Source organism: Vitis riparia, chromosome 9 (assembly GCF_004353265.1).
Source record: "Vitis riparia cultivar Riparia Gloire de Montpellier isolate 1030 chromosome 9, EGFV_Vit.rip_1.0, whole genome shotgun sequence".
Taxonomy (NCBI): Eukaryota; Viridiplantae; Streptophyta; class Magnoliopsida; order Vitales; family Vitaceae; genus Vitis; species Vitis riparia.
In genome coordinates this window covers 3,183,789-3,201,077 of record NC_048439.1, presented here as the reverse complement: position 1 = coordinate 3,201,077, position 17,289 = coordinate 3,183,789, and the positions used below count along the sequence as shown (strand labels likewise).

Genomic DNA, 17,289 nt, shown 5'->3' with positions numbered 1-17,289 from the left:
TTCTACCAATTTGCAAGACATTAAGGGCCATTTTTGCTTGTACTTCTCAATCACCTCTAGAAGCAGCCAATTCCCACGTCTGTTTCGGTTCTCACCCACCTCATCCCTGTCCAGAGAAATCCAAGGCATATCAATTATCATTTCATCACTCAAATACAGGCAAACAATGGCCAACTCTCCTCCAATCCTCTTAGCAATATATTAATATCCACACATTCTCCATATACATACCCCATTTCCCAATGCCACACTCTTTGTCTACAGGATTTCACACTCATGAATGTTGAAACATTCATTCAAACAATGGACTTACTACTTACAGAAAAAACAATAAAATAATATCATGCATGTATTTAAAAAAAAAAATCGAATTAAATCCGAAAAAATAACTTATCCTAAACAATAATAATAATAATTACTATTATTATTATTATTATTATTAATCAAAGTAACGATATTCCAAGATCAAAGGGTCAAAAGAAAACATGAGCAAAGAAGAAATAAGGAGATATCATCAAATAAAACAAAAACCCAACAAAACCCTAGAGAAAAAAACACAAAAATGGATAAGAATGTATGTATAAGAGAAAAATGTCCATAAAAATGGTATTGATTTGGAGAGAAAGTGATGGAAAGTGAAGGAAAATAGAAGAGCATGAATTTAAAATTTAGAGTTACAAATTATGTTGTGATAAGAGATTCTTTGTAAATGGTATAGTGGCCCAAATATTAGGGATGACAACGGGCCGAGTTCGGGACGGGTTGCCCTCATCCCAATCCCGCTCGGTTTATTTGAAATAATTCACATCCCCGTTCCATTTAAAAAATTAAACAGAGCAGGACGAACAAATATGATAAATTTCAATACCCGTCCCGCTTAACTTTCTTTTGAATTTTAATTTTTTTTTAAAGATTACTTTTAAATTTTTAATTATATTAAAATAAATATATTTTATAAATAATTAAATTATTATATTTTTTTATAACTTAATTTATTAAAAATATGTTATTATTATCTATATATTAAAAATAATAAAATAAAATTTAATTTAATTTAATTTAAATTTTATATATAATCAGGGCAGGGTGGGGCAATACCCAAACCAACCCCGAGTTTTAAAAAAAATCCTCAAATCCGTCCCAAACCCGTTTATTAAAATTAAACCTCGTCCCATTAGGGACGGGGCGGGACGGGTACCTAAAAAGACCCGCCCCATTGCCATCCCTACCAAATATGTACGTTAAGATTGAAGTTTCATTTAATTCAAACTTATAGAATTCTTTGTAAAAAATATTGGAGTCCAAAAATTTGATGCATGGATTTACAAACTCAATACCAACTTAGATATTTTATTGAATCATGTCATGGAAAGATTATACTTATTCCCTTTTTCAACTTTTCATAACTTAGTACGTGTTTCATTATTTTTCAAAATTATGAGATGAAATTTAAAATAAGTTTAAAAATATCGGCTAGAATGGTATACAAAAGTTTTAAAAATAAAGATTTTTTTCTATTTTTTTAAACAATTTTTACAATGGATATTTAAAGAATTTTTTTAACAATTTTCAAAGACAGTCTTTTAATCTCCATAATAGAAATATAAGAAAATACGATTTTGACAACTAAAAAACAAAATGTTTTCAAATAACATTTTTTTAGTTATTTTTACTTATTTTATAATATTTATTTTAAAAAATAATTATATGAATATGAAAAAATGATTAAAAATAAAATATTACACATAAAAGTTATTTTTTTAAAACATGGAAAACGAGTTAAAAATATTTCAGTTTCTTAAATAGACTTTCATCATATTAAATATTAGAGAAAGACATTCAAAAATCATTTTCGATTAGTGTTTTAATTTACAGTTTTCTATTTCATAAAATTGTAAACACTTTTTTAATTTAAAAATTTTCCAATAATTTTTTTTGTCCCAAAAAACCTTTCAGAATTTGTTTAAAAAATTGATGGTTTTTTAGCACAACTTTAACATGTTTTCTTCTTTTTTTAAATAAATAAATAAATAAATATATATATATATATATATTGAAAAAAAAATATTAAAATATAAAGATAACTTTATAAACCTTTTCATTGTATATAAATACACGATTACTTCAAGCATGATTTCTTTTTTTTTTTTTTTTTTCTTTTTTTAATATTTGAGTTTTTAACAAAATCTTGTTCTTAAAAATGATTAAAATTAATTTAAACATCTACAGTTAACAAACATATATTTTTAGAACTATTTATGATAATTTTGTCAAATAAACCTTTTAATAAAATCACATGTGGTTATTGGATTATAAAGTTTGAATTAGTTTTGTTACACTTCACTTGGGATGATGGGAGTCAAGTTGTTCGATTAACTCACGGTATGGTCGTAATTGAGAGATTTTTTTAGAATTTCATAGTTGTAATTTTTCTTATTCATTTTAATAAATGAATTATTGAGTGTTGGTGCATCTCGTAACTCTTCTTATTCATTTTGATTAGTGAATTATTGAGCGTTGATGCACCTCGTAGATGTAGGGATTACTAACTCTTCTTATTCATTTTGATTAGTGAATTATTGAGTGTTGGTGGACCTCGTAGATGTAAAGATTACATTGATCATTAAATCACGTTAAAAATCTTGTTTTTTCCTTTATTTTTTGCTCGTGTGCACGCATTGTTAGGTTCATAATGCTTGTCTCATTAGTTTTTACACAAATAAGTTAGTATAAAAAAAAAAGAAGCAAAAGTCAAAATGTATATATATATATATATATATTACTATTATATCATTATCAAATATATATTTTATTTTATTTTTACATTAATAGCTACTAATAAAAATAAAAACAATCAAACATATTTAATATTTATAAAACTCAAGAACATAATTAAAAAATATTTATATCATTGTTGATCTCTCCATCTCTATCATTTATCAATTTCATGGCCAAAAAAAGGCTAATTATCATTACTTATTATTTTAATATAATTACAGTAAATAATATGCAAATTAATTGCATGTAGAATGTTGACAACACATTATTAAATCTCTCTTCATCACACTGTCATTTACTAATTTCTTGGGGGGTTATTAGGTTGGACCAAAAATAAATTTATGTCATAACCCTTAATTATCAACACCAATTATTTTAATACAATCATAGTAAGTAATGTCAAAGCATATGATAAATTATTTATACATGACAAAATCAAGAAATTGTGTGAAATAATTGAAATAGGAAACATCCTCCACATGTGGTCACCCCCTTTGAATCAAAATATAGATATGATTGAAAAAAATTGGTGCTGCCCATTGTGTAGTAGTAGTAGTCCAAATACGTCTCTCCTTCATGGAAGTAGCCTGGATTCGACTTGGCCTGGAGGATGGGGTGGGGCCAAACCACCTCCATGATGAATCATCAATAGGCCTCTCATGGATGCTTCTCGGATCATTCTTCAGTGATTGATAATTATTGATAAAGCCCAACTGCAAATTTGTTGGGAATATGCCCATCTTCATCCATTTTTTCATCAACGATTTTGGACGGTGTGGATTGAGAAAAATGTGTGACACATTTTGTTTATTGGGTTTTGTTTTATTCATCAATTAATATCTAAGGTGTAGTCCTAATCAATTTGGTATTTGTTCTTGATTTAACCTATTTTATTAAATTAATGTTAAAATTGAACATTCATCGAATTTATTAATTAGTTTTTGTTTAGACTGTTAGGATGTTGACACGTAATATATACCAAACTAATACGCATCTGCACATGTCATTCAATACCATAATATAAGTCAAGTTATTACTTTCGTCGAACTTATTAATAAATTTTTCTAAAAGTTTAAACGGTTAGGATATTGACTCGTAAGGTATACCAAACTAACCCATACTTGCACATGTTGTTTTGTACCATAATATAAGTCAAGTTATCATCATTTTTCATATGCAGTGCTACGTAAACGAAAAAATTTGAACTTCTAATTATAATTATGATAATACGATAAAAGAATTAATTTTTTTTATTACGACTTTAATTTGTATAAGATATCGAGTTTAGATTCATTGTTTTTATGTATCATTATTGGGTTATAGATTGAATATATGTTTTAAAATTAAGAATCTACCTCATAAATTTTAATAACTATCGTAAAAATTTAATTTAATTTTATAATTTTAAAATTTTATTTCCAATCAATTATCGTATTTGTATAATTATTATTTTTTAATTTTCACTTAAAAATGATTAACATTTATTATAAAAATATTCTATTAAAATTTTTATCAAGTTTGAAAAATAAAAGGGAGGAGTAGAAAATGATAATAAATTTTCATAAAAGGATTCAGTTAAGAATTTTGTTCGTTAATGTTTGAATCCAATAGACTTAATCGTGAACGGCTATTCAATAAAGACCGCCGAACTAATAATTTGCTTATCCGGTTCAACCGCTGACTCGGTCTTTATAACACTGATCTTCCCTCATCAATGCCGGAGACAACGTTGTACGGAACGAGTGAATATTACGCACCAGGTGGACTTTAGCACAGCTGCCGCTCCCGCCGCTATCATGCCTCATATCCATCGCATGTCAGGCGTGCCCCCCATCTAAAACACGCCATACGTGTTCACGTTACAACCGTGCTCCCGCCGTCCGCCCCGATTCTCCAGAAATCTTCGCCACGTCACCCGCCATATCAGTGCCCTAAGTGGGCCCCATTGGGCCCCTGTCGGCTCGTGCTTGTCCTCTCTGAAACCTCCGCCACGTCGGACATGACTTGGCATCGCATGGCATGTATGTGGAAATGTCGCATGTATGAATGTAATACTATACAGTGGTGACTGATGAGATGGTGAATTCATCGGAATGCATAGCATGTGATGCGGTGGATGGGAGCATGACGTGAGGACATTGTGATGGGTGGACAAGCGTGAGGAGATGATCTAAGATGTCAGCGTTATGGACGGTGGATATGATTACAACTTCCCCAAATCTCGAGGACAGGTGTGGGCCCCAATTAATGATGTGTTCAAGTTAATAACATAAATTATGCATATTTAAAAAATAAATTATTCCTAAAATAATTTTATTATGATTTGAATTTTTTTAATCCAATATTAAGTCCAAGTAAGAAAAAGATTTTGCAGTAAAATTTGTAATCCGGTGCAAGCGGATGTAGATTGAAGCCCTGCAACGGTGTGTTATGGCAGAAGCATCGAGAGGTGATGATGCAGGTATGTGTAAGCAGTGACATGTCCCTACACACATAACATCACACCCACCATCCATCATCATCAGACGCATGTCAAACGTCTTGTCACATCACATCATGTCATGTATGCGACCATGTTATACAGTTGAATACAGATAGATGGATAGATAGGGATGATAAGATGAGTGTGATGATGACGTAGGCCTGGCCCTTATCGATAAATAATAAAATAAGATTCAATTAATAATAATAAATAATAAATAATAGAAATAAATAAAATAAAGGAAATAAGAATTTAGTATGTGACCTAAATATCGAGACGCATGCAAATTCCTCATCATTCTGTCCTCTGTGTCCCACGCAAAACCCCCCACCCTCTCTCTCTTTCCTTTTGTTTTTTTTAAGCTTCTCGTTCTTTCCTCTTTTGCCCCTCTTCTTCTCCTTATTTTCCTCCTTTTGCCCTTTTCCTTTTTTATCTGTTTGCTCCACTTTTGGTGCCGCGCTCTCTCCCAAATGCCCTTTCATCTTTTCATCTATAATGAGATGTTTTCTATAAAAAAGAAAAAGAAAAAGAAATAATTCCTATTTTTAATTTTCTCACATTTATTTTTATATAAAAATATAAAAATTAATAATAAAATGATATATTTTAAATTGTTTAATTTGTACGTTAAAAGAAAAAAAATGAATAAAATAAATTTAGAATAATATATAAAAATAATTTATTAAATTTAAATTTATTATTATTATCTTTTTCTTTTGCACTTCTTCTCCTATGTTTGCCAATAATGATAAAGGCCTTTTCCAATTTTATAAATATGTATGTAACTTTGATTTTTATAAAAAAAATTTAAATGTAAAATATTTTTCTTCCTTTAAATATTTTTATCTTCTAAAATAAAAATAAAGTTATGGAGTAATATTTAGAGTGGTTTAGTCGTGATTTTATGAAACATTTTTAACTTAAAATATGTTTTAGAAAAATAAATTTGGTGTTTAATAAATTTTAGAAACTATTTTTAAAAATTTTAAAAATATGCTGAAAACTCATGTTTTTTTGAATAAATATTTGATAAATGATCTAAAAACCTTTTGAGTAAAATCAATATCAAATATATTTTTTAAAATGTGAAATAGTGATTTTTTTAAAAAAAAACACTTGAAAAGGCATTTGACAATTAAAATGTTTTAAATATTTCTTTTAATATTTAAAATTTTTTGTCCATAAAATATTAAAAATATTAGAAATACTTTTTAATGATATGCAATTTAATGTAATAAAAATATTTATTTTAAGAATTATTTTAAAAATGCGAAAAAGTAATAAACTAGTAAACAAAATTTTTTCATAATTAAATAACACAACATAAAAATATTTACAAAACATAAAAACATTTATTTGGTTACTTTCGTTGGATAAAGTCGACAACTAACTTTACCAACCAAAGGGGGGTAATTTCGGTATTACAACCGACAACGACCATCTCCAACATCCCCTTATGGTAATTCAGCAATTCCGACAACTTTCCCGGGCATTCAATTCCAAAAAAAACACAAGGGTATTTTCGGTAACGTAAAAATCTCTCTCTCCTATTTTTCCAGAACCCAGGTCTTCATTTTTTCCGCCACAGTGCAGTGAAGAGCCGAAAGTGACGATCCAATGAAAAACAGAATCCTCAGCTTCGCCACTACCACCACCCCCACCTCCCCTTCTGCTACTCAGATATGAAGAAACCTAGACACAAACCCCAAATCCACCTACTTTTTCTTGTTTTTACCTAGGATTTTCTCACAGTTTCTCCGTTCCTTCTTCTGATTCGGGGTATTGGCATAGTCATGGAAGCGGGATCGAACGTTGCGAGTGTTTTCTGTGTGATATAATTCGGGGGTTAGGGACGATGGGTATCGGAGGCTGAGTCCGGGGCTCGGAGATCTCTGACTCGTTTGAGTCGGTTTTCTGGGTGGTTGTGGTTCGGGAGGTTTAGATCTGGGTGGGGTGGATAGATTTAGGAGGGGTTTCGGATCGGGAATGGTGAGTGGTAGCTGAGTTGAGTCGGCGACTCGTTGAGGCGGTGCCTTTGGGGAGAAAGTGGTAGCGGTTGTGAGTGATAAAAATGCTTTTGGAGGGTTTTGTTTTTGGTGGTTTGAGGAAACGTTTTCAGTGCTTTGAGTAACGCTGAGATCGTTGTCGGTTTAAAGCCCTGATCTCGAAAGATTTGCATTTTCTTGTGTTTGGCGCTGCTTCGTGGTGAGAAAACAAGGATAACTGCTTACAGTTCTGGGTATTTGAACTGTTCAAATATCGAAGCTTTGGAAGAAGTTTAACTCAAAGGCTGCATAAGTATTAGGATTGGCGGTTCAGAGCTTGAAATCGCTATAGAAGAAGAGAGTTGTTTGCGTTTTGGATAATCTTCGTGGGTTTTTGGAGTTGAAGTGATGATGGCAATGTCCTGCAAGGATGGTAAAGGCATAATGGATAATGGCAAGTATGTGAGGTATACACCTGAGCAGGTTGAAGCCCTGGAGAGGCTCTATCATGAGTGCCCGAAACCCAGTTCTATTCGGCGCCAACAGCTGATTCGGGAATGTCCGATTCTGTCCAATATTGAGCCCAAGCAAATCAAAGTTTGGTTCCAGAACAGAAGGTTTGGTTTTGCTGCTGATTTAGTTTAGCTTTTTGATGCACCCGTCTGGTTGGTTGATGAGAAAATGCAGGAAAAGAAAGCAAAATTAATTTGGGTCTTAATGTTTTTTGTCGCATGAAGTTGCGGTAAGTTAACACAAAGTTTGGTTTCAGAGCTATTGTTTCTTCGCCTCTACATTTTCCCATCAACCAACCAAGTCTGTTTACATATTTACCATGGTTCGTTACAATTGAGTATGGGGAAGGAAATTTTATCTTTTAATATGATATTTTCTGGTATGGGAACATTATTCGTCTGAACTGGAATAGATGGTTTTATTTGAATACCCCAGTCAAGCATTAATTAATAGTCCCGCATGCTTAAGAACATTGTCATTTGCATTTCTGTTTTGCTTTTTGCAGATGCCGAGAGAAGCAGAGGAAAGAGGCGTCTCGCCTCCAAGCTGTGAATAGGAAGCTGACCGCCATGAACAAGCTTTTGATGGAGGAGAACGATAGGTTGCAGAAGCAGGTGTCTCAACTGGTGTATGAGAATGGCTACTTCCGCCAACATACCCAGAACGTGAGAACTCCTTATATGCTTTCTCGTCTCCAGCCATATTGTCTCTGACGATTTTTTTCCGTTTTCTTTTTCTTTTTTTTTAAAGGTTCTGATTCTTCTGAATAAAGTAGATTTTATGATAGGAGTAGATATATGGAAAACCCTCAACTTAATTCAGATGATTATGCAAAATTTCAAGTTGATTATTTCATTTATTTGTGAACCAAAAAAGTGCAAATCTAAAGTCTTAATTTTTATTTTCCCTTGTTTTCCTGTGGTTTCTTGGCTACCAAATTCAGACCCCCCCTTTTTTCTTTCATAATGCTGTAGTTGTTGTCTTTTGTTTTTACTTTTGAATTATCTGGGTTTTTTGATGCGGTTGTTTTCTTGGCATTCTTGCAGACAACGCTTGCCACAAAAGACACAAGTTGTGAGTCGGTGGTGACGAGCGGTCAACACCACTTGACCCCTCAGCATCCGCCCAGGGATGCTAGTCCTGCAGGGTTAGTGGGGATATGGTTGTTAGGTCCTTTTCTGTCATCGTGCTTTGTGACCACCTTGTTGTGTGTGGCTTATAAGTTTATGCTAATATTTTTTCCAGGCTTTTGTCCATTGCAGAAGAGACTTTAACAGAGTTTCTTTCAAAGGCCACTGGAACTGCTGTAGAGTGGGTCCAAATGCCTGGAATGAAGGTATCTTTCAGTACCTTTATTTTGCATATATTATCTATTAATTATTTAAATAATTAATTATTTTTATATTGGCAAAATGGAATAATTTAATACTCAATGCAACCAATATTCTCTTGAAGTGTGTGACTTATCTAAAGGGTATTCCTTTATAACTTTTGCTGCCGAAATTTCTCTCTCCATGACTTGGTTGATAGTATTTTCCTTTGAAAACTTTGTATGACATGTGCAGCCTGGTCCGGATTCCATTGGAATCGTTGCTATTTCTCATGGTTGCACTGGAGTGGCAGCACGAGCCTGCGGCCTGGTGGGTCTAGAGCCTACAAGGGTAAGTTGGGTTTTATCTTTTTGTTTCTTCCTTTCTGCAGCTTATTAAATAATTAATTGGCTTCATTCCATTCAGGTTGCAGAGATCCTCAAGGATCGGCCATCCTGGTTTCGCGATTGCCGTGCCGTGGATGTGCTGAATGTGTTGCCCACTGCAAATGGTGGAACTATTGAGCTGCTTTATATGCAGGTAGGTGATCATTGTTAAATAATTGTTCAACTGGTTGAGGTTTTATGCACAACTGCTTATTATGCTTTTGAAATTTTGTGACTTAGCTCTATGCGCCTACTACGTTGGCGCCTGCTCGTGACTTCTGGTTGTTACGTTATACTTCTGTTATGGAGGATGGAAGTCTTGTGGTATGTGTTCATAAAGTCTTCTTGACTGAATTGTCCTCTTAGCCTTGTTCTATTGTTTTCCTCCCATCAATCAACTATCTTGAAGTCATTCAAATTTTCTGATGTAATGCTCAGGTCTGTGAAAGATCACTTAAAAATACTCAGAATGGTCCAAGCATGCCACCAGTGCAGCATTTTGTGAGAGCAGAAATGCTGCCAAGTGGCTACTTGATAAGACCTTGTGAAGGGGGTGGTTCAATCATACATATTGTTGATCATATGGATTTAGAGGTAAGAAACCTCATCCTTATTTTTATGTAGTTTTTTATTAGTCGATACACAAATGTTAACCTTATATGTTTAGTTCATCATGTTTCCTGTACTTGATTATGAAACATTTGACTATCAAAAACTGGATGATGACTTTATCATGTTCATTTCATCTCCTAGCCATGGAGTGTGCCTGAAGTGTTGCGTCCTCTGTATGAATCATCAACAGTGCTTGCTCAAAAAACAACAATGGCGGTAAGACTATTCTTTTTCCTGTGGGTGAATTTATAACTTTTAACTGCTACTCTCAGATATGATGTATGTGTTAGCTAACCAGTGATATCCTGAATGATCTTTTATCTTCAAGGACATTTGTAATCAGCCAAAGAGATACTTTCATACTTAAAAATGATGCTTTTGTAAATTGGTCTGGTAGGAGGGTCTCCTATTTTAATAGTCTCATTTTTTTGCAGGCTTTGCGCCAGCTGAGACAAATAGCTCAGGAGGTTTCTCAGTCTAATGTCACTGGTTGGGGTAGACGACCTGCAGCACTGCGAGCGCTTAGCCAGAGGCTGAGCAGGTGGTTGCATTTTTAGTCATTTGATGGTGGCTTGCACATTTCTTGTTTCAGATTCTAATATATGATTTCTTGCAGAGGTTTTAATGAGGCTCTCAATGGGTTTACTGATGAAGGGTGGTCAATGATGGGAAATGATGGCATTGATGACGTTACCATCCTTGTGAACTCATCTCCTGAGAAACTAACAGGCTTAAATCTTTCCTTTGCTAATGGATTTCCTGCAGTCAGCAATGCTGTGTTATGCGCTAAAGCATCAATGCTTTTGCAGGTTAGTACACTGAAAATTTTCAAATGTTCTGGATGATTAATGGGAACTATTGATAAAAAGTTCATTGAATTCTATATTTCTTTGTTGTGTTTATATAATGCCACATTGGATTTGTAAATTCACCTATCAATTTGACAAATGCTGTCCAAGCATTATTGCGGAAGTTTACTATGGTTCTATCCTTTCATTTAATTTAGCAAATTAAAACAAGTAAATGTAAATTTGGTCCATAAGTCTTTTCTTGGGCCTTCTCTTAAAGCACGTGCCATTGCCTATGTAGCTCAGTGTTAAGACGTGTTCCCTATCAAACTAGAGGAAGAAGTTCATAATTTGCTTACATGGGGAAACCAACATTTGTCTTTGTCTTTTCCTGATCCAACAGGTTATTGCTGAGTTTTCAGACCTTGTATTATCTAATCTGTCTTGCAAGTGTTGCAGTAATCATTATCTTGCCCTCTAAATTGTCAAAGCTGTCTTTGTAGTTATCTATGCTGGATATCCGACTGGCAGCAAATAAGAACTTATTTGACCAAAAGCTGGCTTGTTGATATTTTTTTTTCACTCGAACCAGACCATGAATTTGTGTTTCCCAAAACAAACCATGCAGTAGATTAAATGAAACCAAATAAGAATAATAGCAATTACTTAACTAAGTAAAGAGTACGCCAATTATTGTTAAAAGGTAGGAGTAAATAACCAAGCTCATGTCTCAACCTTTCCCTTGGAAGTCATTAACGAACTCATATCCAAGTACCATGATAATGGGTTGATGTGAAGTCCTACTAAATTTACTGTGAAAAGCTTGGGGAGGTTGGGGGAGTATTAATTTATACTGGATGGCAGAGGGGAGCTTTCTCTGTACAGTGAATATGAGACAGTACCCACAATGTGATGCTTTTGCTTTAGCACCTTTTGTGCACCTTGCGTCTAGGAAGGGAAATCCTGGTTCCTATATCTGCTAACACTTTTTTCTCCTTTTTAGCACAAGCATAATGGTCCATTTCTAGTGTTGATTCCAATTACCCTAGTTCTCAATTGAGAACCAAACCAAACAAGTTTGGTTTGGTTCTTGGGTTGCAGAAGGCTGGGTTGCATCCCCTTATGAAAAATACGAAGACATTGATTGTGGCTCAATTGGTCATGGTTGGGGGCCTCCATTTTCTTGATATTAATCTCTTTGTTTAAAGGCTTTATATCTTGTTCTGATGTTCTGTTCACTATTTATCATTTTCAGAATGTGCCTCCAGCAATACTTCTTAGGTTTCTGCGGGAGCACAGATCAGAATGGGCAGACAACAATATTGATGCTTACTCAGCTGCAGCTGTAAAAGTTGGTCCCTGTAGTTTGCCAGGGTCTCGAGTTGGAAGTTTTGGGAGCCAAGTCATACTTCCACTGGCTCACACTATTGAGCATGAAGAGGCAAGCAATCTATTCATAGTTTGTTATTTTAAAAGCTAATTCAAGATTATTGAAGAATGTTTGCTTCAGACTTGTGAATGAGATATTTGTTTTTGTGCTTATTAGTTCTTGGAGGTCATTAAGCTGGAAGGTGTCGGCCATTGTCCTGAAGATGCAATGATGCCTAGAGACATGTTTCTCTTGCAAGTAAGCATTATTTCTCCAAATTGCTTGTCTTGTATTTATATTTGTTGTCCTATATTAGATAAAAAAAAGAGGCTGAGGCTATTTTAAGCTATAACCTACTTGTCCAGAGCCCCTTCTTCTGAACTAGCATAGATTCAGAGTTCCAAATGAATTTTCTGCAAACAGGTTTTAACACACTCAATTTAGTGCTACATTTAGGTGCAATTTCCTCTCTTAGAATGCCCAAGTTGGATTTCCTGGAAGATGGTGTGTGTCACATTAGTCACAATTGGTGCTGCGACTTGGCTGGGTTGTTGGATGTGCTTTGACAAGTTTTTATACACTTAAGGTTACAGTTGGGTTGAAAAATTCTATTTGACCTCAATTGGGTTAGATTTGGCTCCAGTAGTGCATTAAAATGTGTAAGAGGAGAAAACTCCTAAACACACATGTAGTGTTTTGAAATTAAATGGTAATTTGTGTCTTTTGGATCTTATTTGGATTTTCTTTGTTGAGTTCCAATCATGTGTACTTGGGATATGATGCTTGTTTATCTTGGAGTGAGTGTAATTATTCTGAATGTTAGAGAACTTTGATTGCAGTGCCAGTTTGTTACTGAGATTAGCTTTTCTTCTGTTTAAATATGGAATCACAGGTTTTATTTATGCTGTCACTTCTTATGGTGCTAGTGTTAAACCAAAATCATACCTTTCCATATGTTTTCCTATTTCAAAGTTTTTGGTTGTGCCTTTGCACTACCAGATATGTGACAATTCATTGTGTTGAGATTTCTGAAGTTCGTTGAACATGCTATCTTAGTAGGTATCTTCTTTTGTTGTCATGACCTGTTAGTTGTTGACATTATTGATGTCTCTGTTTACACTGTTTCAACAGCTATGCAGTGGAATGGATGAGAATGCTGTTGGCACCTGTGCTGAACTCATATTTGCTCCCATTGACGCTTCTTTTGCTGATGATGCACCTCTTCTGCCTTCTGGTTTTCGCATCATCCCTCTTGATTCTGGGAAGGTTAGCATTTAAATCACATTAACTGTTGTATTCCTTTAGTTTCTCTTGCCTTTTTCTTTGACTTTTCTTTAATCAATGAATTGTCCAATGATGCAGGAAGCCTCCAGTCCAAATCGCACCCTAGACCTTGCATCTGCTCTTGAGATTGGGCCAGCTGGGAATAGATCATCAAATGATTATTCTGTTAATGGTGGCAATACTAGATCTGTTATGACAATTGCATTTGAATTTGCATTCGAAAGCCACCTACAAGAAAATGTAGCATCCATGGCTCGGCAGTATGTCCGCAGCATTATATCATCTGTTCAGAGGGTGGCATTAGCTCTCTCTCCTTCGCATTTAAGTTCCCATGCTGGTCTTCGGCCACCACTGGGCACTCCTGAAGCGCACACACTTGCTCGTTGGATCAGTCACAGCTATAGGTGTGCCTCTTTAATTCTCTACCTTGCATGTATGGAATCTTGATGACAGCAACACTTTGCTATTGATGTTTTAGGAGGTAGAGGGAGTCATTATGCCAGATTAAGATTTTGTTTATCAATTTAAACTTTAAGAGGATATTGAAAGAGATAAAAATGTGACTGCTTGATTAAGGTGGTGCATATTCCTCTCTCAAAGTATTAATCTCCTTTTATTTTCTTTATTTGTGAGGGATTTATTTATCTCAGTTTTGAAAGGTTAATTAAAAAAAATTAAGGTATAACGTTTTCAGTGCATAACAAGATGGACTTGGAATATTAATAGTTGCTGGTTATATTCCTTTGGGGAACAAGTTCTATCCAACGGTGTTGATTAAATGCTTTCATTATAACCTATTAGCATGTCCTTTCCACCTTAACTGAAACCAAACAATCTATGAACTTGATGGAGCATTGCCACATTGATATGCTTAATAGCTTTGTGTTTTCTCCTGCCAAAATGAAAATAAATATAGCACACTGTTCATGATTTTACACTATTTTAGGATATTATTGCTGGTTTAATCACAAGGATATGGAACTTTTCGACTCCGCTTTCTGAATTGTGGGAATCAAGCTAAAGGGTTGCTGTAGTTTTCAATTTTGAGTAGATCTGTCTGTTGGTCACAATGTAACCTAACCCTGACACGCACTGTAAAGCTTTTGCTATATTTCATAAAATGGTCAGCTGAATACTTCTTCCTTGTTTCACAGCTATAGGTGCTACCTGGGTGTGGAGCTACTCAAATCCAGTGGTGAAGGGAGTGAGACCATCCTAAAAACACTGTGGCATCTCTCAGATGCTATCATGTGCTGCTCACTGAAGGTGTGCTTTCTAATTTACTACTTTGGTTTTTAACCTTGGTTTTTTCCATCAAAAAAATTTATGGTAATGTAAGTGACTGTTCTATATATATCCATTCAGATATTGCAGTAGTTTTATGCATGACCATGGCAATTAGGTCTTCTAGTGGTGATTTGATACTTATCACAATCTATGCCACAGGCAGTAATTGTTTTGGAGTTTAGCATATATCATAAGGGGTATGAATATGTGTTGTCAGGCTTCTGCTTCTACATGTGGTGCATTGCATAGACATTTTTAGATTATTTTTAGTGGTTTGACGCCCAGTTCCAACAATATAATTATTGATTCTGAAAACTCGTGGAAGCTCTCTAACAATAGATCTGATTTAAGTAGACTTTTGAAACAGTGTTAATACTTCGACTGTCCTTCTGACATGACAGTAAAGGAGGTGCTGTGAAATGCGTTCCACAATTTCAATCTAGTCTTCCTCCTGATTTTCAGTAGGATGATAATAGGGCTTCTGACAATATTATTTGCCTCGTGGAGTCTGGAAGCATGTAGCTTCCTTACTGTTATGACTTAGTGTTTGCCTCTTTTAATGTAATATGATTCTCTGTACTCTTGAGAACATATAAGAGATCTAATGGTTCATTTTAGGCATGAATATGGATATCTTAAGCAGCCACAAAACCCTTTTAGGGATCTTTAACTAAATTAGTTAAATTCTTATATGTTTTTATTTAGTTTCGACGGTATGTGCACATAGAGAAGATCAATTCCTATGTATGGGTATGCATAATACACATGGAATATAGCATCTCTACTCTGTTCTATTCCTTGTCTAACCCATGTTAAATTTTACATGGGACTACAAGAGGAATACTCGGGGCAGTAATCCTACTCTGGATCTGATGGGAGTCCAATTGAAGTTTCTGGTTTGTAGGACCGTTTGTTGTATTTGACTGAGTAGATGATAGTTGTTACAGCATAACAAGTTAGAGACAATAAAATGAATTTCTGATGATGCTTTTTGTTGGTTCAGTTTATCCATGCAAGGAAATGCCTAAGCATCTGGAGGGTTTTGTGTTGAAACATTGGTGATTTTATCCAGAATTTATTATTTGATGTGTACCAAACTGTATTTTTTAGCATCGTGCTAGACACAAATGTCGACTTCTCTGTCTTTAGATCGCCGGGATGAGTTTTATAGATCAAGTTTTTTGGCTATCTCATCTGTGTATCTCTAGCCATATTTGTAGCATTTAGTTTTTCCATTGATATGCTTATCATGTAAAGATACTTTTATGGTTTTACCTTGATTTTTCAAAAAGCCAGCATAACTTTTAAGTGCTTAATTCCTGCAGGCATTACCTGTATTCACCTTCGCAAACCAGGCTGGTCTTGATATGCTTGAGACAACCTTGGTTGCACTGCAAGACATTACCTTGGAGAAGATATTCGATGATCATGGACGCAAGACTCTCTGCTCAGAGTTCCCTCAGATAATGCAACAGGTCTTCCAGTAGCTTTTATATGGGATTTTATTTTATTTTATTTTTCCACGTTGGGTTTGACGTGGGGGAGTTTGATTCGCTGTGGCAATTTGATTTCATTTTCAGTTGCCTCACTCTGACTAGCATCAGTCACAAATGAAGTGTTTACAAAGTATTGGAGTCCTACAATATAATGAAAAACATGATCTCTTTCCTTGAAATCCTGCCACTGATGCTATGAGTTATTAAGGAGACACTTTGGATACAAAAAAAAAAAAAAACTAAATAAAGGTTTTATTTCCATGGATATTCAAATGCCTGTTTCCAGTTACATGTCCCCATTTCTTTCAGAAAATGTAGAGCACTTCTTCCTAATTTCTGCTTGGGAGAAAAATTAGTTATTTCCTTGCATGAAAGTTGGGTGTTTCTGTCTTTTTTAGTCTTTTGTGAAAGTGCACCAACATTAGATATTAATGGATAGATAACAAGCTGTGTTTTGATTCTATATGTGCAGGGTTTTGCTTGCCTTCAAGGTGGTATCTGTTTGTCAAGCATGGGCCGTCCTGTCTCATATGAAAGAGCTGTGGCATGGAAGGTGCTGAATGAGGAAGAGAACGCCCATTGTGTCTGTTTTATGTTTATGAACTGGTCTTTTGTCTGACCTTCTGACCAGAACTAAAAGTACAGTGTATGAAGAGTACTAGAACACTCTTAAGACCATTATTCTCGTCTTTTCTTTTTTCTTTTTTGTTCCTTGTTTGTCTTTTTGTTGTGGAAACCCTGGAGTACTGATTAGGACCAATGTTCCCATGTTTTTAGGCCTGCTGTTGAGATATTTACCCTGAAACTACCTTGTGTTCCATTTTGGGTAATTTCATGATCTCTTCAGTTCCTGAATAGAAGAATTATCTCTAATGTAATTATTTGTTAAAATGGAGGAAATGCTTGAAACCAGGAACTGATTCAATGCTAAAAACTTCTAACTCTCAATGCTCAGCGGATACCCACCTGCTTTCCTGAATGCTCATTCTTTCAGTTCAG

At 34.5% G+C, this 17,289-nt stretch overlaps 1 protein-coding gene across 2 annotated transcripts; it reads left to right on the top strand.

Moving 5' to 3' along the window:
• Positions 1–7,211: 7,211 nt before the first annotated feature.
• On the top strand, positions 7,212–17,202 carry LOC117922050 (homeobox-leucine zipper protein ATHB-15). Of its 2 annotated transcripts, none has more exons than XM_034840037.1 (18): positions 7,212–7,862; positions 8,264–8,423; positions 8,805–8,905; positions 9,004–9,094; positions 9,324–9,419; positions 9,495–9,608; positions 9,695–9,778; positions 9,893–10,048; positions 10,208–10,282; positions 10,501–10,607; positions 10,683–10,875; positions 12,110–12,295; positions 12,401–12,481; positions 13,355–13,489; positions 13,586–13,911; positions 14,668–14,773; positions 16,120–16,269; positions 16,763–17,202. In XM_034840037.1, the coding sequence occupies exons 1-18, from the start codon at positions 7,654–7,656 to the stop codon at positions 16,907–16,909; spliced, it is 2,517 nt and encodes an 838-aa protein (XP_034695928.1). In that variant the 5' UTR covers positions 7,212–7,653; the 3' UTR covers positions 16,910–17,202. The 2 variants fall into 2 exon arrangements, with proteins under 2 accessions (XP_034695928.1, XP_034695929.1); XM_034840038.1 differs by lacking the exon at positions 16,763–17,202 and adding an exon at positions 15,798–15,852 and having other exon boundaries at positions 16,120–16,210.
• Positions 17,203–17,289: the final 87 nt, after the last annotated feature.

Coding starts and splice junctions, on each gene's coding strand:
- LOC117922050 (XM_034840037.1), top strand. CDS start 7,654: ATGATGGCAATGTCCTGCAAGGATGGTAAAGGCATAATGGATAATGGC. Junction 12,296..12,400: donor ACACTATTGAGCATGAAGAG/GCAAGCAATCTA, acceptor TGTGCTTATTAG/TTCTTGGAGGTCATTAAGCT. Junction 16,270..16,762: donor TCCCTCAGATAATGCAACAG/GTCTTCCAGTAG, acceptor CTATATGTGCAG/GGTTTTGCTTGCCTTCAAGG.